The following is a 20406-nucleotide window of genomic DNA, read 5'->3' as shown; positions in this document are numbered from 1 at the left end:
TACGATGACAAAGCGGTCCAAAATGGCTTGAACACCTGTTCATCAAGTCCATGAAGGTCGCTGGTGCATTAGTGAGTCCAAAAGACATCACCAAGAACTCATAATGACCATATCTTGTCACGAAGCCGCTTTTGGACACGTCCTCATCCCCGATTCTCAAGCGATGGTAGCACGATCGCAGTCTATCTTGGAAAAGAATCTAGCCCCTTGAGTGATCAAATAGATCATCGATCCGAGGAAGTGGATACTTGTTCTTCACGATCACTTTGTTCAAATTGTCTATAGTCAATACACAACCTCAACGACCCATCCTTCTTTCTCACGAATAGACAGGAGCACCCGGGGTGAAGTGCTCGGACGTATGAAACCCTTGTCCAAAAGCTCCTGTAGTTGCTCCTTGACTCTTTCAATTCATTTGGTGCCATCCTGTAAGGTGGCATGGATATGGGGTTTGTACTCGGAATAACATCAATGCAGAACTCTATTCCCATTTCTGGTGGCAACCCTGGAAGCTCTTCAGGGAAGACATCCATGAATTCTCTGACAACAGGAACATTTTCCATATTGACACCTTCTACAGATGTATCTCTCACCAATGCCAAATACCCTTGGCATCCACGCCTCAACATTTTTCTGGCACTAATTGCTGACACCAAATTATATGGAGCCACGCTCCTGTCACCATCAAAGCTAAACTCTTCCACACCAGGTATGTGGAAGTATACCTTTTTGTTCCTGCAGTCTAAGGTGGCATAATGAGTTGCCAACGGTCCATCCCGTGATTACATCGAAATCCATTCGGGTAGAGGAACCAAGTCTGCTGGGAGGATCTTTCCATCCACTACCACTGGGCTACCCGGAAATACCATGTCTACATCTATGTTGTCACTAAGTGGGGTAGCTACTGACAAAGGGCACTCTAAAGTTGTAGGGTTTCTACCCAACCTCATGGCAAACACAGGGGAGACAAATGAGTGCGTAGCACCCGGATCTATCAAAACACGAGCCTCATAAGAATGCACTGGAAGAATACCGCCACAACCGCATTTGAAGCTTGAGCATCCCGGTGGGTCGGGTGAAAACCCGAGCTTGACCCCTACCCCGAGTGGCGTAACCTTGATATCGACTTCTACCTCTGACCGCCTCCAAATCCACGCCCCCTTGTCCTCGGCCTGTGGCCACCGAATCGATCTGCCATGTTGGAAGCACCCGGATACAATTGTCGAGGAACATTTGCAACAGAACCCTGTGACCCCATCTGTGGCTCACTGAAAACGGGGCAGTCTCTAGCAAAGTGACCCGGTTGGCCACACCTGAAGCATACTCCTGACCCCATCAAACAAGGTCCTGAATGTCCTCTTCCACACTGTGGACACGGTGCCAAAGAGGATCTGAGCCGACCAGTAACTGCATTCGAATCTGGCTACCTGGATCCGTACTGGTGCGAATCCTCGTGGTTTGTGTCTAAAACCACTTTTCTTGTTCCTACTCTTTCCTCTGTAATTACTCTGGCCACCACTATCCGGAGTACCCATGGAAGGGACACCTGAGGAACCCTCGCCTGCTTTTTCTTTGCTCTTCATTTGTCATCCACAAAGATAATCGATCTCAATCTGTCTAGCTCGATCAACCACCACATCAAAAGATCGATCGACATCATGGCCAGTTTGCATATCTCTGTCAAGCCCCTTTAGGAATCTTTTCACCTTCATCTTTTCAGCAGCTACCTGCAGGGGCATATCTGCTCAATTCGAAATGCAGAGCATATTCATCTCTGCACTGCCATTCTGTCTTAAGGCCTCAAAGGCCCACTGCTTCTGATCTCTGAAGCTTTCTGGCACAAACCGATTAATAAAAAGTTCCACAACTGAGCCCATGTCAAACCCTCCATCCGGGGTAACACGTAGTCATTCATCCATTGTCTAGGCATAGGCCCCATGACGTGCTGCATCCACTCTATCAATCTTCTATCACCAATCGTAATTGCTCTCGCTGTCAGAACTAAAAACCGATATGCATCGTCTGACACATCCTCGGTCCCAGGCACCAACTTCTTGACGTTGATGATCTGTTTGTAAGATTCCTCTCTGGGTGCGGTGGACTGCTGCTGCTGTGGAGGCTGGACCATCTACTGAGCCATCATGTCGAGGGGTCTCTGCAACCACTAGAGTAGGCGCCATGGGGTCCATGGGACCTGTGCCATAAAGGACTGCTCTCAGATGGGTTGGCTGCTGCTCTACTTGAGAAGCTCTAGGCCTCCTACCCCGACTCCTTGGGGCTGGCGCCTCATCCTGTGCCGACTCCTCGTCAGGCACATGCTCAGTGCGATGGCAGCTCTCTCCGCTTCTACGCATTTTCACGAAATTCAGAAGATTAGCCCACAACATTCAAAACTGCACATTATACAGCTCTATAGACTCATATTTATACATAACATATGGAGCAGAAACTAGAAGCAAAGATGACAATGCAAGACGAATGTGGACCCTATATTTCCGCATGTGACTCCTATTAGACTCTTCCCAACACTTTAGACAACATTCCTAAGAACTGGAGCCTAAGCTCGATACCACATTTGTCACGACCCAACCTATGGGCCGGACCAAGCACTAGGACACAGGCCACCCTAAAGCCCCGAGGCCCGTAGTAAGCCTTAACTATTCATTAACCCAACTCTAAGGCCCATTTGGGCCCAATATCAAGAAAACAAGCGGACAGAGTCCGCCATAAATGGACTTTCCAACGGGGAGTTTTCGACTCACCCGACCTGTAAACACAATAAACACTCCAGTTGGGAGCTCGGCTCACCCTCCACATACTCATCAGCATAATAATACATGGGAGCTCGGCTCCTCATCCAATCCATCAAGCAGGACTTAAAATATTTAAGTTTACAGGTCCAACATGATAAAAATATTACGGACCAAATTCAAATAAATCACGCTAACACATGCGGAAATTCTAGGAGTAATTAAAATTACACAAACATGGATAAACAACTGCGAAGGATAAAAGCGAGTTAACCTGAATAAAATATCCTCCTGTGGCTGTAAAAATTTTTGAACAGAGTGAGCGTTCGACTCAGAGTAAAATATCAATCTTAACTATAATCTCTATAACTATCTAAAACTAATGCAACCTGTAGAGTGAAATGCAACATTAACATCATATTCACATCATAGCATCAAAAAGGTAATTTGGAGCACTCACGCACCCTGTAGCATCAATCATAATATATTGGGAGCCGATCCTGCATGACTCTCTTAAATCCAACACAGTGCCTGAAGAACTCAAGCCGGACTTTCGCTTAATAAACCAAATCGAGGGTCCTGAAGAACTCAAGCCGTGACTACCCCTCGAAGGAACGGGTCCCAGCGAAGAACTCAAGCCGTGACTACCCCGTCCTATCCATAGTCCACACCACATCACACGCACGCCAACGCACGCACACTGCTCCAAATTACCACAACAACACTCATGGCACATTAACAGTTATGAATGCAACATAAATCGTGCCTAGAGTTTAACTACATAAATATATTCATATAAGTGATGCATGGGCATGCTGAACATATAATAATATCGAAATTATAATTAAAATTAATATTTTACTCACAGACTTGACGACAAATTACCGTGGGCGGTGGCGGAGGAAGAAGGTCATCGGCCACACGACAATTACATTACATCTAATTAATACAATCGACTCAATACAAACAAAGAAAAAGACCAATTACGCCCTAAGTCGTCTTGAAAATCCGGCAGAGTCTCCCCTATACCTAGGACCTACCCAACCTGCAAAAGGGCTAAAAACGCACTTCTATATTCACAATCCATATATCAACAGTTCAATCATATCACACAGCCCCTCCTGGGCCCATCAAATCAATTATCCATCACAATACGCAAAATTTCAATTTAGTCCTTATTATTGATCATTTTTGCGAAACCTCCCAAACAAGCTCTAAAAATTATAAAACTTTGCCCGCGGTCCTTAGCAATATTACTAAGCTATTTCAAAAGAATCGTAATTTTCTAAGCTACCACGAATATTTTACGGATTTTTAATCCTATTTAAGCACTAGAAAATTACGAAAAAACAAGGTTCGGGTTTACCTTTGCCGATTCCGACCTCGGGACGCGCCGACGTCGACAATGGGGGTAGGCAAAATCTCGCCCAATTCGAGACTTTTCCAGAACGGTGCATGCAGTCCGAAATTTGCGGACTTGGCCAATCGCCGAATTTCCGCGAATTGAGAATACCTACACGAAGCCCATAACATGGGGGTTAGTACATAAATTTTTCAGAATTTTCTAAGCTCATTTAATGCTCGGAAAAAACACTGCGAAGTTCCGTGGGACCCACCGAAAAACGTTGTCGGAAAATTTTGAAATTAATATCCCGCGAAGCTCTCGTCGAGTGGAGCGTGCTGGTAGCCTCGGTTTTCTCGTGGGATTCACGGTTTTCGAGAAATCTAGCCCAAAAGTCGAAATGGGCTAAAATCTTCCCGAGCTAAAATCGGACAATCCGCTCGATGGATTTCGGCGTTCTTGGTGTCTATGGAAAGCTCTCGCCGAGTAGATGGTTTTGGACACAAGACCGGTCCAATCGGACCGGATCGGCCGGACGGCCGAGGAAGTCGCTGCAGGGGGAGAATCGCGCGTTCCGGCTGCGGCCGCACTGGCCGGGCCGGGAGGCGGCACGGCGAGGAGGACGCAGGGAGGCAGCCGGCGGCAGGGGAGGGGAGGAGAGAGAAAAGAGAGAGAGAAGGGGAGGGCGTCGCGCGCGGGAGGAAGAGGAAGAAAAAGAGAAGAGACCGGTCCGATTCGACCGGTCCGATCCGGTCCGGTTCGATTCGGCCGGTTCGATTCGAAATACAAAATTTTGAATTTTTACTCTGCCTCGGACCAAAACGAGGTCCAAAATTCGAAAAAATTCCCGAAAACTCAGAAAAATACGTAGACTCCAAATATATTTTTAGTTTTGCCACGTGGTCTTTAAATTAATTTTTAAAAATCATCAAAGTTTATATTTTCGGAAAATCGAACCCGATTTTTAAAATCCGAAAAATCTCAAAAAAAATTCCTAAAATTTAAATAAAATTTAAATATCAAAAATACCCATAATTAATAAAATTTTGGGGTGTTACATAAACTAAATCGAATTACCAAATTAAATCAATTCATGGTAATTCAATCAATTCGATTTAACCAAATAGTGTTGACTACTATCTTCCCCTATCACTATACATATCTTGCATTCCATATATAATTGCTCTCTTTATATGTCATCCTTTAAAACTTGTTCTCATGATTACCTATACTCTTTTTCCATGCACTTTTACAATCTCCATATATCATCCTTTAAAAATTTCTCTCTCATTTTATACCATGTTCTTCCTTCAATGTGTTATTCCTCTCTCTATATGTCATCCTCTAATTCTCTCTGTTCCTCATATATATATTACCAAAAATATCCATAATAATTTAATATTATTACAATCAATGATTAAATTTAATTGACTATATAATTTGAAATTAATTATAATAATAAAGAACAAAATTTAATTGACAATTGAAAATTAAACTTAATTTGAAAATAAGGAAGATTCTTTTTTATTATTTATGATAGTAAAAAAATTAATAACCTATAAATTTTAATTACATAAGTGCCCACATTATATAAAACAAAAGAAAAAAAGTTATCTTAATCTGATTATATAATTAAATCTAAATCAAATAAGATTCTGTTTATCAATAAATTTTATTAATTTAAGCTTATATTAATTATTATAATTATAAATTTTAATATAAAAAATAAAACTAAATTAAAATTTTAAATAAAATGTAAAATTTATTTTCCACCCATTGAAAAATGATAAAAGAACTTTCATTAGAGACTTTGGTATAAAAGAACTTTACATTATAAACGAATTTTGATTAAGAATTAATTAAAAAATAAAATAGACTTGTAATTATTTGGTATTATGATAGTAATTCATGTTAAAAATACTCTTAAATTTTTATATTATTTATAATTATATATTTTAATTAGAGATTTTTATTTTAAATTTTATTACCTTGCATAAAAATTTTGAACAATTATAAGAGAGTTTATACTATTTACTGTATTAAATAAAAAAAATATTGTCTATGTATACTTGACAAATGTATAAGTGTAAGAGGAAAAAAAATCTAAAAATTAAGAAAATGGTTAGAATTTAAAAATTAATATGAAATTATTATTGATGGAAGTTATTATTATAAAAGCATCACAAATTAAAAAATACAAGATATATGTGTTTTATTATTAGTATTTTATAATAAATATATAGATAAAAAATTATGATCAATTTATTATAATAATATTATATCATATAAGAAAATTAATAAAAAAATTATATATAAAAAATTAAATTATGAGTATGTATAATGAATATAAAAAATACGCAACACATATTAAAAAATACTAATAAGAATAAAATAAAAAAAACCTATACATAGTAAAATTACAGAATAATAAATCTTAATTTAAATAAAACTTAAATTATATATAATATTAAAAAAGTTCTTATATCTTACCACAATTTGTAAAAATGACATATCCTAATTATAATTTTCATTTATTAAAAGATATATTATTATAAATTATTAAATTTTAATTAGTGAAAGAATTTTACTATTATTCTTAGCCATTAACAATCCTATTATTTATAAAAAAAAATATATTATTCGTATTTCCTAAAAAAATTTTAAAAATTAAATCATTTAGAAAAAATTGCTAAAAAATTCCTATAAGAACACAAATTTCTTTAAAAAAAAAAACTTTTACTGTATTATTAAATAAAAACCCTTAACTACATCATTAAATAAAATTAATTTTAAGTTTTTATAATAAAACTTCTTATCATTATATATATATAATGACAAATAGGAAATAATGGAATAGAAAAAAAATAAGGTTATTTTTTATTATGAGATTATAAATTATTAAATTTAATTAATTATTTATAAATTATTAAATTTAATTAATTATTGAAAATAAATATATTTTAAATTAAATAAAAGTATTATAAAATTTAAAAATAAAGAGAATAAAAAAAAAAATCTAATAGAGTGTTCGGATCTTGGTAGAAATTTCATATGCTCTATCCCATAGAAAAGGCAATTATGTAAAAAAATTAAATGGTGAGAGTAAAATGAGGCGCATAAAGAAAAATACTCAGCAGCTCCTCTATATCATTAGGCCATTGAGTCACGCCGCCGCCTCCCCCTTCCCCAAAGCCCCAGCTCCCTCTTACCTCTTTCTTCCCATTCCCTCGCTGTCACTGTCTTCGAAGCCGCATCACTGAAGCAATTCGTCGGTGCTTTTCGCAGGTGAGTACTTGAATTTTCACTTTTCAGTTAACATACCTTTGCGTCTTCTCTTCCATCTTTTCCTAAACCAAGGGTTCATTCCACGGTTGACAGATCTCTGTTTTTTTTTTTTTTTTTTTTGTTTCCATGTGAAGCGCTGTACCGTGGGTTTTGAATTTTTGGTTTAATAGTACAGAGTATCTGCGGTTACATTTACTGTTCCGTTGATTAGGGTTTTGGTTTTAATTCCTTAGAAACTTCCATTGGCGGTTTAAGATTTGTGCCACAACTCATAAGCATGTTCTTTTAGCTGTCACGTTGGCAATGCAATTTTTCCTTTAAATTCAATTTATGCATCGCGATTTGGTATTGGAACTTAATTTTGTTTGTTGAATTGGCATTTTCGAGCTGAATGAAGGCTTTTTTTCTTTTTTTTGAAGATCATATAGACCAGTGTATTTACTTGATTACTTCTCTGTGATGGGGAGGACCTAAGCATGCTGTTATCAATGGGAAAGGAGGAAACAGAAAAAAAAAAACATTGGCTTGGCTATATTTTATATGTTAACTTTATTTATAATTTTTTTTATGAAATTAATGTGTGAAATGAAATTGTAGTATTATTTTTTTAATTATTTTAAAATCTAGAATTTTATTTTGTCATGATTCTTTTAATATTTTGGATACGGGTTCAGATATTTTACCCCAAATCCCTTATGATTAAATTTCCTGTAAAAAATGCAAAAAAACAATTGGGTTTGGGCAGGTTCTGGTAATATGCGGATGGTAGTAAATGGGTTTGGGACGGTTACTAAATTCTAATCGTGCTTAGGATGGATTCGGGTATCACATATATAATTGGATTCGGGTTTGGCTACCCTTGTTTTCCAGGTACCATTAGTTTATTGGTTGATTTTAATTGAAAGAAGTCCTTGTCTTGAGCAATTTGAGTGACTTTTTTTTTTTTTTTTTTTTTTTTAAGGAACTTTGTCAGCCTATAGTTTAATAGCTTTTAGCTTAAGTATTGCCCATGTGTAGATTTGAATTCCAGCCTTTATAATCTTGCAAAATTTATCTATAATCAGGAATAGATCTTGTGGACTGGCCTGTGCCTTCACTATGATGTTTACTTTCCATCTTTGGTGGAATTGCCAACACATTTGTGTTGTGAAGAATAAAAGCAGTAGAATACAGCCTGGGAAATCATTTGTATGATTGTATGATTCAGTATTGAATGAATTACCTTAAAATGAATGGATATTGTGTATTTTATTCGGTTGGTCATTCAATCATTTTTCAATAATGAAATGTTGATGCTGTAATGGGAATTCATTAATTTTCTCATCAAAAGTGTAATCTTGAGTTTTTTTTCTTTAGTCAGACCTTGAGATTTGTGCATTTTATTTGCCTTCAAGTTTAGTTGAAGGGAGAGATGTATTTGGCCTAGGGCTCTATTTTTGCTAATTCAACGAAGATGTTTATAGTTTTTTATTTTCCCATAATTAAATTGCTCTTTTACTGGGATCTTTTGCAACAACCTGAATGTGTTTTTGATTGAATATTGTTGACATTTTAAGATGTATAAATGCTTGCCCCCCTTTTTTTTTGTTGTGAGCCGCATGGGATGTCTTTACTGCATTTATAGGGGAAAATAGATACTATTCATTGCAGTTTAGCTTGAATGGCATTACAAGAGTTGTTATACTGCACTGACAGCCTTCTCATGGTTTAGGAAGATGACAACTATTGAAACAGAAATGGATCAGCCTCCGAAAAATAAGGTTTCTACTGCCACTGCTAAGATTCAAAGTTCAGCTTCGTCATTCAAAAGATGGGGAAGGAAGCATCCATTTGTCAGATATGGGCTTCCCATGATTTCACTCACTGTCTTTGGGGCAGTAGGCCTTGGTCATTTGTTGCAAGGCAGGTTAGTGCTTTTTTTATCAAAAAAATTACAATTTTGAATCATATGATACCACCATAAATTATTTTTCTGAATGGAGTGGTACTGTCCCAAAGTAATCACTTTAAATATTTAGGCTCAGTCTTTCAAGTAGATGGGGGATGTGAGGAGGATGTTAGTCATAGGATTAAAGCCGGGTGATTGAAGTGGAGACGTGCCACGGGAGTTTTATGTGATCGTAAAATTCCCAATAAGTTGAAAGGAAAATTTTAACGTACAGCCATACGACCAGCTATGTTATATGGTAGTGAGTGTTGGACAATGAAAGAGTCGTATGCGTCTAAGATAAGAGTTGCAGAGATGAGAATGTTAAGGTGGATGAGTGGCCATACTAGGCTAGATAAAGTCCGTAATGAGAGTATGAGAGAAAAGGTAGGAGTGGTGTCAATTGAAGATAAGTTGAGAGAAGTAGATTGAGATAGTTTGGTCATGTGAAGCGTAGACATACGGAGGCTTCAGTTAGACAAGTACAGCACATTAGGTTAGAGGATAGAAAGAAAAAAAGGGGTAGATCTAAATTGACTTGGAGGAGAGTAGTACAACATGACCTAGAAGAATTACACATTTCTGAGGATTTAACCCAAAATCGTTTAGAGTGGATAAAGCGAATCCATATAGCCGACCCCAAATCTTTGATATAAAGGCTTAGTTGAGTTGAGTTGAGTTGATTATTTTTTAATTAATATGTTTAAAAAAATAAATTTTCTAATAATAATTTAATATTTTTTTAATTAGTTTCTATGAGGCATCTTTTTCAAATACTGAATTTGTTTTAGAAAAGATTTGAGAAATATATGTTTGCTGATGGTTTATCAATTTGGGACCTGGATTGGTAAATGAATGCGACGGTAAGAATTTTCCTGTTGCCACAAAACAGCAAAAGCTACATCACAACATACAAAAGCTTCATCATAGTCATTGCATCATCTTATTTTCATTTTCTTTTTCTCCTCTTCTGAAATGAGGTTGGGTTTTGTAGTTCAGCAAGGATATTGCAAAGGTGAAGGATGATCAAGAATGGGAGATTATTGAGACAAGAAATGCATTATCTAGAACAGGGCCTGTAGAAGCATACAATCCTAAAAAGACTACACTGGAAGAGGAGTTAAAGGTACTGTGTTTAGATATAGCATACCCCAAAATTAGTACTCTCGAGGGCATTATAACTAATTTGCATTTATGTGTGATAACAGGCTTTGCAAAAGAAAATGGACATAAACAACTACGAGTACAAAAGAATTCCAAAGCCAAATGAAGGCAAGTCAGGCTAGTCTCTGGCTCATTTCTATCTACACTGTACTACGAGAAATTTTAGAATACAACCGTTGTATTATAACCATTAATCATGGTGGATCCTATGTGAGTTTCACCATAATCAATGTTTAAAATCTATCCATTGTACATACGACGGTTGTACCAAATAAATTTTCCTATAGTACCCCCCACTTCTGAATAGATGTAATAGTAGCATCCAGTTTGGGGTTGAATTAACTTGATATAGATGGTAGTTGGTTATAATTATATTCAAAACACAACTGTAGTAGTGAACTGTGTTGTCTTACACTGTTGCACTTTCCAGTATGCCAAAACCATTCATTTTAGTGTGTTGCTGTGAAAACATTGCAGAATGAAATTAAGCTTGAAGGAAAAAAAAGTAGCATTAAATCATTCGTTTATTCTGTTCCATTGCTTGACATATTTATCGATATCAACTGTGAGGATAGAGGAGGAAAAGTGAAAAACAAAAAAGTAGCATTTTTATTCTTGACTCTTCTATCTACCATTCAAACTGTCATATCTCATCAAACCGCTATCATCAATTTGTCAAGGTCTTTTTTAGTGGAATTTGTTGAGGATAATGCCACAGAGCTTTTGCGAGTGAAATAGCTGAAGGCAATTAGTTATTTACGCTTTGGATTCTATCATGAATCGTTCTTAGAGAGAAGAATTCAACGAGAACTATAGAACCCAGAAGTTTGAGCAAATAAATGGCGAAATTTTAATGCAAATTGAGCCCTTTCGCACTCTTAAACTGAATTCTCTCAAATTAGTAGATATGGCAACATTATGGCCACTAACAGTGAAACTTGGCCATAAAGCAATAACAATGGTTCTTTATAGCTTCATTCATTGTACAAGAATCCAATCAGAGAAACAGAATAAATCATTATCCTCTCTCTTTTATTTCTTTACCCACTTTCATGCAAAGAAATGGAGATGTACAATCCATTTTCTTGTTCAAATGGAGAACCAAATGATCAAATGTTACGCACATGCTACTGTCAATACATATGCATGATATATGCACAGGCATGAGAGAAAGAAGCAAGAAGAGAAGCAACTCTTGATTCAACATGGCCAAAAATAGCATAATCCTGCAAAAGAATTGAGAGCAGGTAGACTATATTAGGCAAAAACTTCACCCCAACCATCTCCACAATTACAAACTTATGCCCATTTCTCCCAAAGAAAAATACCATTTCTCATTATGTACATCATCCCCCGCAACACAAACAAATGGAACAGAACTCTTGAATCTAGTGTTCCTTTTCTACCTTCAAATATATCCCTTCACCCCTTTCCCAGTTTTTATTCATTTACACACGTGAAACGATCAAAATCACTGTCAAAACAACTTTCTTCTTATCTCTCCTGTTTACCCCAAATAATATTTCAAAGAAAAAGGAAGAGTTGGGTGGGGGGGGGGGAGCTGGCGGGGGTTGGGGTGGTTACTGAAATAAGCAAGTATGCCCATTGCCCAGATTATACGAAGTCACCTTGGATTTGGCTGTGATCCAAATGACCAATATGGCTGGACAAGCCTCTGAGCTGATGGACTACCAAGTAACATAGCCTGAGATCGAGTAAGCATCTCAGTCATTGATGGGGTTTGATAAGCCTGAACAAGACTTGAACCATCAGTTGAGTCTCCTCTTGCTGTTGCTCTTTGCCATGAATGTGAGCTCAGACCTGAAAGAATATAAGCTCTACCAGATGCTTCATACACATGCCTACTTGCCATCCTCTCTTGCATCTCCTTGAGCTCTGCATCTAATGCAATGCATAATCGATCATGGGATTTAGCTGATATAGTTTCTGACAACACCCTTCTGAACTTTTCAAGGATAGAAACTGCACCAGCCAGATCTCCCTGCTCAGCTGCAGTTTTTGCCTGTGACATTGCCTCAGCTGCTTGAAGTCTGTTGCGTTGCCTGTCGACTTCAATTGACAATGCTCCTTCTTCAGATGTTTCAGGCCTCTCAAGCCTAAGTTCTTCAGTTTCTAATGTTTTGATTTCTTTAGTTAAAGGATCCTTGTAAACACATCTCACCTTTATTAGTGGTGTTTGATTTCCAGAAGAGACAGCTGGGACATTGACTGAAACCAGAAAATCCCTCTCTTCATCAGCATAAAGATCTCCGACATCAATAAACCCTGTACGTGCATCAGCCATCACACGACTTGGGTAACTTCCTGCTTTCAGTGAGACAAGGTGGATACTTGGGTGCACACACTCCACTGCCACCTGCAGCTCCTGCACCACAACGCTTAAAAGTCCCCCAATGCATTGTGCAAATGCATCCTGTATTACAGCTTCAGTCTCAATGAAAGAAAAGGTGCCTCCTGAAATTTCTGAAATTGAATGCATTGATGAAGCATCATGGTCTGCACCAAAGCCAAAAGTATGCACTGGAATCTGAAACCCTGCAGTTTCACTGCCATGAATAGACAGAGGGAGGAGCAACGAGTAATTTGGCTGAGGTTGGTTACCACCAGAACCACTGACAGTATAAGTATCCTGCCCATCTGATAGCAGTATTATACTTGCCACAGGATTCTTTTCCCTTCGGTCTTCCATTACTTTCGCTCCCTTTCTCAGGCCTTCAGCAATATTAGTTCCACCATTTGCAACCAAAGAATTGACAGCTTGAAGTGCATGCTGACGGCCCGTATCAGACATTCGACGGAGGGGGAAGAGGCGGCGGGCAGTGGAAGAAAAGGCGATAACTGAGAGCCTGTCATTGGAGCCAAGGTTCTGTATTACGAACCCCATGGCTCGTTTTAGCAATGCTAGCTTTGTACCTGCCATGCTACCACTGATGTCAAGCACTGTGACTAGGTCAACTGGGGCACGAGGAGCTTGCGAGATTTGAGGCAAGCTAGCCTGGTTTCTTCTAGGATCCTGTCTTATAATTGTAGCAGCAGCTTTAAGATTGACCAAGACAGTGAAGTTATCATATGACTTGGATCGCGATGCAGCTGAAACTTCTGGATACTTCTTGATCTCTATAGTTCTAGCAGAATTGTGATCTGCAGCATTTTTATTATTGCCAGAACTCCTATCAGCAAAAACAGGTTGGAGATCTAATGATTCATCATCGTCAAATACACTTGGCTCAGGAGCCTGAAGTAATGGGACAATGTGCCTTCGATTCAGATCTCGACGAGGAGGTAACCTTCGGACGACAGTCATCAAAGCATCATTTTGAGGCCAACCTAGTGCATTGATGGATGCTCTAGCAGGCAAAGGGTCCAAACTGGGAGCCTGCAAGGGGATTTCTTTCCATTTTGCTCGGCAAACTGGACAAATTTGGTTTCCATGTTTTACATTTGAAGCAATGCAATGGAAATGGAAGGAATGTGAGCACTCTGCAGTAAAAATAGCATGGCCGCCTCCTTGTTTCATCATGGTCAGGCATATTGAGCAGGTTTGCTGAAAGTGCGAAAAAAAAAAAAAAAAAAAAAAAAGAGCCAAAAAGGAATAAACATCAGTATAAAATTTAAAGGTAAAATATTCTCACTATATATTCAGGATTATTAGCATCATTGATAAGGAGAACATTGAACACTTCCAAACATAAGCATTCAGATCTGCATGATACACCAAAAATCGCATAGAAAACATTCTTCTTGTAAAAGAATTGACATACAATAAATCCAGAGAAAATCAGTACATCATGTCCTAGAAACTTCTTTTATTGGTAGGCAGCACTTTTGTTTTACAAACCTATTACCTATTAATCAAATTTAGTATTTGATAACTGAAAAGCTCAGTGGTATTGTACTAAAAGCCAATGACAACATTAAGCTAGTATGAAATTACCAATATCACAGGACAAGCTACATTAATGAAGCACTCAATCCACAGCCACAAGCATGTAAAGATGAATTTACTAGCCCAATCAAAAGATTCTAACCACAAGGCAGAATAAACAAACACTTGATAAAAACATCATCTAATCTGTAATTGATAGTTAGTTTTAGATGAATCTCCAAGAATTTTTGTATAAATTGGTGAGTAGCTGCATTAGCGAGCATAAATTTAAAAAACTAGTTCTCATATCATAATCTAGAAAACAAAGCAGATGAAGATCATGGTGTAGGCTTACTTACCTTCAATCCACCACTAATTTTTAATCAGCTTATTATATTTCCCCAGCATCTATCATAAATTAAGAGCATCACAATTTACAAGCACCATAATAGTGCAAGTCCTGGGCCAGCTAGGGCAGTACAGAATAATTTTGTAGGCAATTTCCAATGGTTACAAAATTAGCATGTGTTTCTATTACGCCACCTCACTCCTACCAAACCCTCTGTGTCTCCCTTCAGAAGATGACAATAAACTAGTTGTCTCATGGTATTATTTCAACTTGGTCAGACAGCAATAATCACAGCAGAATAAGCTGTCTGCCTGAATAGCTTTGAGGCTCTGGGCCAGGCCACCAGACTAGGATAAAGGATCAGTATTAAGCTTGAAAGAAGTAAACGTTAGGTATCCAACATATGGGGCACACTAGATAATGTGGATTGGAAAATAAGAGTGTGACTTTTGAAAGGTTATCAAACAATTATTTTATGATGCAGATGAACCAGACCCCTCAATGCAAAACCTATATAATCAAAGAAAGGGAAATTTTATGCTGCTTTATGATGTTTCTTTTCTTTTCTTTTCTTTTCTTTTATTTCTTTGATGAAGTTTCACACCTAGAAAGCTTGCAATCAAACATCCACACAGTTTCAGCCACCACAGAAGCTGCTTTTCTTCCCTCCAAGGGAAAGAGGAAAAGGAAAGAGGAAACCTGTAGTTTTCTTTTACTGTTAAGGCAAATGAAAATGGTTCAGAGAGGGACATATTTATTAACCCCACAAAGTCAAAGAGTGGGAAGCAACATGACATCAGCCAAGCAGCTCAATAATTTCACGTACTACTCAAAAACTGCCAAAACTGCCATTAAAATATTAGACTAAAGAACATATATCAACCATTCAATTCTACGGTTCATTGTTTTTATTTATTTATTTTTTCTCTCTCTCTCTCTGCCTAAAGAGGGTATTCAAGCAAAATTATGAAGGCATATTCAGATTTAAGAGTAAATAAAGAATTCTATATAATAATTTTAAAATCTGGAAATTGAAATCAACAGCAACCAAAGTCGCTACAAGATCATTTAACTTCCTACCAAATCTCTGGCCAAGGATTAAATAAAGTGGCTAGAAGAAAAAATAAAGAAAGAAATTTCTATGCTCTTTCAACCGTCCATGTCTAAGAAAAATACAAAGAAGATAAATGTTCCTATAAATCCAAAGATCCTTTTGTTAGCTGAAGATGTAGGAATCGGAAAAGTAAATTTAAATCCAGGAAAGGAGATATTAAAAGTAAATTAAAGACCTTTATTAATAGAAATACAACAACTTGGCTACCGTAACCGTTTCTCCCCTCTTCATCAGCAATTAAAGACCCAACAGCCAATAGCCAACAGGGAACTAGAATGCCCATCACCCAAAATTACATACAAGCTCTGGTAATAACATAATCAATAAGGAAGCATAAAACATTTAACTCAGTTCAGCTGAGTACAATTCTTTAATTCTCTGAACCCAAAAAATAAAAATTACAGAACTTCATTTCCTTTATCAACCCTACCTACCACAGGAATAAAAAAAATTAGAGGAAAAAGGAAAATAAAATCTAGCGGCTGAACAGAGCAAGATTCAAAACCACCAAACTCATCCAAGGGTAACACGAAAAACTGAGAAAATCGATCAATATAAATCCAATATCAAAACTACCAAGCATATCACCGCTCAGAACTACCAATACCCATGAACCACAAAAGGCAGAACATAAAAAACCGAACATCCGAGAATCCATTTCCCTTTCTTGACCTCAATCTCAATTCAGAATTAATAAAACCCATGAAAAACCCAGAAGCAAAACACTAAAATAGAAGTATTTTCAGCTAAGAATACGTATAAAAATGAGAAAAAAAAAAAAAAAAACGAACCTTTGATGATTTGCTTCCACTCTTGGACAACCTCAGACCGTGTGAAGATGGTGTAGGTGTCATTGGCCTTGAGTCCCAGTTTGCAGGTGAAAGCAAAGCAGCATCAGATAGTCTCTCACTTGCAGGTGGTGGTAAGTCCTCTAGAGTTCTTGGTGCATACGCACAAAGATTTAAACCCAAAGCTAATTTTGCTTTTCTCCATTTGCTTCCCATTTTGATTGAACTTGAACCACAACTTGAAATCTTCCAAAGATTCAAGAACCAGAGCAAGAATCCAGGAAGTAGAATTTAACAACTCAAAGAAACCAAAAGCAAGAACGAACAAAAACAGACAGATCTCAAAGTGCTTTGAGCCAAGCTGCTTTCTTTGTTTTCTGTTTTCTTCTATCTTGGAAGGGGAGAGACAATGGGTTTTTAACAAAAGATGAAATTGAACACGAAAACCGAGAGAGAGAGAGGTGTATAGTTTCCTTTTTTTCAAGAGGAGATTGTTCTGAGGCAATACTTCATATAGAAATGTCGGTTTTGAGAGGCTAAAAAATGTCAAAGGAAGGGACTGAGTCGCAGATGAAGGCTGGGTTAAGACTTGAGAGCAGAACTAGTCTTGAGGGTGGTGTTCTTGTTCTTGGCCGCCATTAGAGAGAGAGAGAGAGAAGGGGAGGGAAAGGTGGATTCTCGTAAGTGTAGAGAGAGGATTTTGACCTTTGGTTGGTTTCGTGGGTTTTATTAAGCAAATAGTAAAATAAAAGCACGTTTTGGTTGCTCTTTGCAATCATTCACTATCGCCAAAAAAAAATAATAATAATAGATAAAATAAACCAAATTAATTTCTTTAAAATATTAATTAAAATTTAATAAATAATTAAATTGAAACATTTTATTTTATTATTTAATTTAATTAACTGAAAATATAACTAAAGATTAATAACAAAAATAAAACTATTAATAAATATAATTATTAGTAATTATTAATAAAATGAAAAATTTTAATTAAGTTTCCAATAATTATTTATGAATTAATAACACAATTATTATTTAATAAAATAATTATATTTAATAAGTTGATTTTATTTTTTATGAGACTTTTATTTTTTATTTTCCTTTTTATTTAAATTTTTCAAAAATTTTAGTTTCAAAAATAAAAGTACAAAATATATATTTACTATGCAACAACATTTGAAACTCTTAATTACTTTGAAGCTTTGGAAAATAATTTATATATAAAAAAATATTTTTTATAAAAATTATTTTTTAAAAATTTTTTACATTATTTAGTTATAATGTTAAACTAATAATATGTGTTTATATAATAAATGTATAAATATTTTTACATTTTAATAAAATTATTAAAATTTAGAAAATGATTTTTTTTTAATTTTTCTTTTTAAAAAAAATATTTTTTTTAATTTATTTTTTAAATATCTTAAATATTAAAAATATAAAATATATTTTTTAAAAAATATTTTTCGCAAAATAAATGGAGTGTAAGTTTTTTACTAATTGATCACTCCAAATAAAATTAAACTTATAGCCTTAGGACAAATAATGCTTTCAGCATTATTAAGCTGAAGTTGATTAATGTGAATGAGTAATTAATTATTTTTATGTTAAAATTATGTTATTATTAGGCTTATTTATAATTTATGAAAAATTAGTTTTGATTCTAATTGACAATAGCTTTTAAATTAATATTTAATGATCTGATTATGATCAAAATATTATTTTTTTATTTATATTATTCAATAGTATGAGTAGTAGTACTTAAAGGTTGAATAAATAAATCATAAAATATTACGCTCCTCATCTTTTAAGATAATATTTAGTGTTTTGACTATAGTTAAAATAATTATATTATTATTTTTATATTTAATATTTAATTATATGATTATTTTTACTGAACACTTATATTTTAAATCACTATATAAATAACTAATTATTAATAATTAATATTTAACAGTTAAAAAAATAACTGACAGTTACTAAGGCTAAACCCCTTATATTATTTTTTATATTTAATGATTATTTTTATTGAATATTTTTATTTTAAATATTATATAAACAATTAACTATTAACAACTAATATATAATATTTAGTAAAATAATTAATATTTATTAAAATAATTAATATTACCTAACATGATCTTAATATTTATTATTATTATTATTATTATTATTATTATTATTATTTTGTTATGGCCAGTCTAGAGTGCAAAAGGAACCTATTAATAATAGTTTGTTACTTTTTGTGTTTCTTTTGCAATAAATTATTTACCTCAAAGCCTCAAATCATAATTATATATATTGATGCATTCCAACTCAAGATCATACCATCACACCAACCAATAAATAATTGATTTATAAGGAAGACAAAAGTAAACAAATTAATTAAAGATTGAAATGAAGTAATGTTTATAATTGAAAATCAAAATAACGTTATTTGTATGGATTTTTTGAAAAATGTTTTTCTTTTTATAATAAAAAAATTTGATTGATTAATTGTTACAAATATTAATCATTGACTTTTACATTATAAGGCTACCTCTATTATTATAATTATGTTGTTCTCCTTTTCTACGACTATAAGAGCTATCGCTTCGATACTTAAGTCAATAATAGAATAAAATTATAATAAAATAGGTAAAATTGATTAATATATATATATATATAGGATTTGATATAAATTCTTAAAATTTAAAATTTATGATTGGGCAGGACTATAAGTCTACTTTATTTGTTGAATCTCATGTAGATGAGGAGCAACTTTCCACCAAGTGTCCAAGTATCCCATGGATATTTGGTTCAGATTGCCCATTACTCATTACTCGATTATCTGTTATTCGTTTATTAGTATTATTTTAATGGTTGTAATAACAATAATAATAATATAAAAAATAATTAAAGGTAAATTACTTTTTAATTTCTATAATTTGGCAAAATTAATATTTTAATTTTTAATATTTAAAAAATTAATTTAATTAATATTTTAATCATTCTCTTTGTTTTTTTATGCTAATTAATAACTCAAACAACCTATCAAAGGTTCAAAAAGGATCTAAAATTTCAGAAATACTTCTCAATTAAGAAAAAAATAAATAAGCTTTACGAAATTTTTTCTCAAAAATATATATTTTCAAGAAAAAGAAGCTTTTCAATGAAAACAATTTTTTCAAAGAAAAATATTTTTAGAAAAAATTATTCCCAATGAAATATTTAAAAATTTTTCTACAAAATAAAGCTTTTCCAAAAATGTTTCGAAATAATTGATTTATTGTTTCTTACATATTTAAAAGCCAGCTAAAAATTTTTATTATCTATTTTTGTTAAAAAATAATTTTCTTTGGGATTTTATGTTGAAAACATTTTTCATGCAAATATTTTCTAAAAATATTGCTTTGAATTTTTTGAAAAATTTTTCTGAGAAATTTTAATTATTATTTTTTTAAAAATAATTTTGTAATGAAAAGTGTTTCTGAAATTTTTTAATATTTTAGACATTTAACTCCTTTGATTAATAAAACATAAAAATAAATAATTAAATATTAATAAAATTATACATAAAAATAAATAATTAAATATTAATAAAATTATATAGTATAAATTAATTAATTTAGTTTTAATAATACATGGATTGTGCTATTAATTTCGTTAAACTTTAAAAATTAGATAATAATTTAGTAAAAAAATTAAATATATTTTGATGGCTAGAATTGCATGATTATTTAGACTATATACAATCTGGCTGGTCAACTAATTTTTTAAACCGTTTTTATTGAAAATGCTTAATAATAATAATAATAA

The 20406-nt window shown here is 34.2% G+C and overlaps 2 protein-coding genes across 4 annotated transcripts; one reads left to right on the top strand and one right to left on the bottom strand.

Moving 5' to 3' along the window:
* The first annotated feature begins 7154 nt into the window (after positions 1 to 7154).
* On the top strand, positions 7155 to 10880 carry LOC110657461 (uncharacterized). Of its 3 annotated transcripts, none has more exons than XM_021814668.2 (4): positions 7155 to 7377; positions 9089 to 9283; positions 10299 to 10430; positions 10513 to 10880. In XM_021814668.2, exons 2-4 carry the CDS (start codon positions 9188 to 9190, stop codon positions 10588 to 10590), a joined length of 306 nt encoding a protein of 101 aa, XP_021670360.2. In that variant the 5' UTR covers positions 7155 to 7377; positions 9089 to 9187; the 3' UTR covers positions 10591 to 10880. The 3 variants fall into 3 exon arrangements, with proteins under 3 accessions (XP_021670360.2, XP_021670358.2, XP_021670357.2); XM_021814666.2 differs by having other exon boundaries at positions 7158 to 7377; positions 9093 to 9283; positions 10304 to 10430; XM_021814665.2 differs by having other exon boundaries at positions 7158 to 7377; positions 10304 to 10430.
* Positions 10881 to 11470: 590 nt separating this feature from the next.
* On the bottom strand, positions 11471 to 17060 carry LOC110657460 (E3 ubiquitin-protein ligase WAV3). The gene is made up of 3 exons (XM_021814664.2): positions 16609 to 17060; positions 12097 to 14033; positions 11471 to 11694 (listed from the first exon to the last, which is right to left on the bottom strand). Exons 1-3 carry the CDS (start codon positions 16819 to 16821, stop codon positions 11487 to 11489), a joined length of 2358 nt encoding a protein of 785 aa, XP_021670356.2. The 5' UTR covers positions 16822 to 17060; the 3' UTR covers positions 11471 to 11486.
* Between the last annotated feature and the right edge of the window lie 3346 nt (positions 17061 to 20406).

Source organism: Hevea brasiliensis, chromosome 14, assembly GCF_030052815.1.
Source record: "Hevea brasiliensis isolate MT/VB/25A 57/8 chromosome 14, ASM3005281v1, whole genome shotgun sequence".
Taxonomy (NCBI): Eukaryota; Viridiplantae; Streptophyta; class Magnoliopsida; order Malpighiales; family Euphorbiaceae; genus Hevea; species Hevea brasiliensis.
The sequence above is the reverse complement of the archived record's forward strand: the minus strand, read 5'-3'. Positions and strand labels throughout refer to the sequence as shown.

Excerpts from the sequence above, each read along its gene's own strand:
- LOC110657461 (XM_021814666.2), top strand. The coding sequence starts at position 9,093 with ATGACAACTATTGAAACAGAAATGGATCAGCCTCCGAAAAATAAGGTT. Across the intron at positions 9,284-10,303 it reads GGTCATTTGTTGCAAGGCAG|CAAGGATATTGCAAAGGTGA; the intron begins GTTAGTGCTTTT and ends TTTGTAGTTCAG. Across the intron at positions 10,431-10,512 it reads CACTGGAAGAGGAGTTAAAG|GCTTTGCAAAAGAAAATGGA; the intron begins GTACTGTGTTTA and ends GTGTGATAACAG.
- LOC110657460 (XM_021814664.2), bottom strand. The coding sequence starts at position 16,821 with ATGGGAAGCAAATGGAGAAAAGCAAAATTAGCTTTGGGTTTAAATCTT. Across the intron at positions 14,034-16,608 it reads GTGGAAGCAAATCATCAAAG|CAAACCTGCTCAATATGCCT; the intron begins GTTCGTTTTTTT and ends TCGCACTTTCAG. Across the intron at positions 11,695-12,096 it reads GGATCACAGCCAAATCCAAG|GATTATGCTATTTTTGGCCA; the intron begins GTGACTTCGTAT and ends ATTCTTTTGCAG.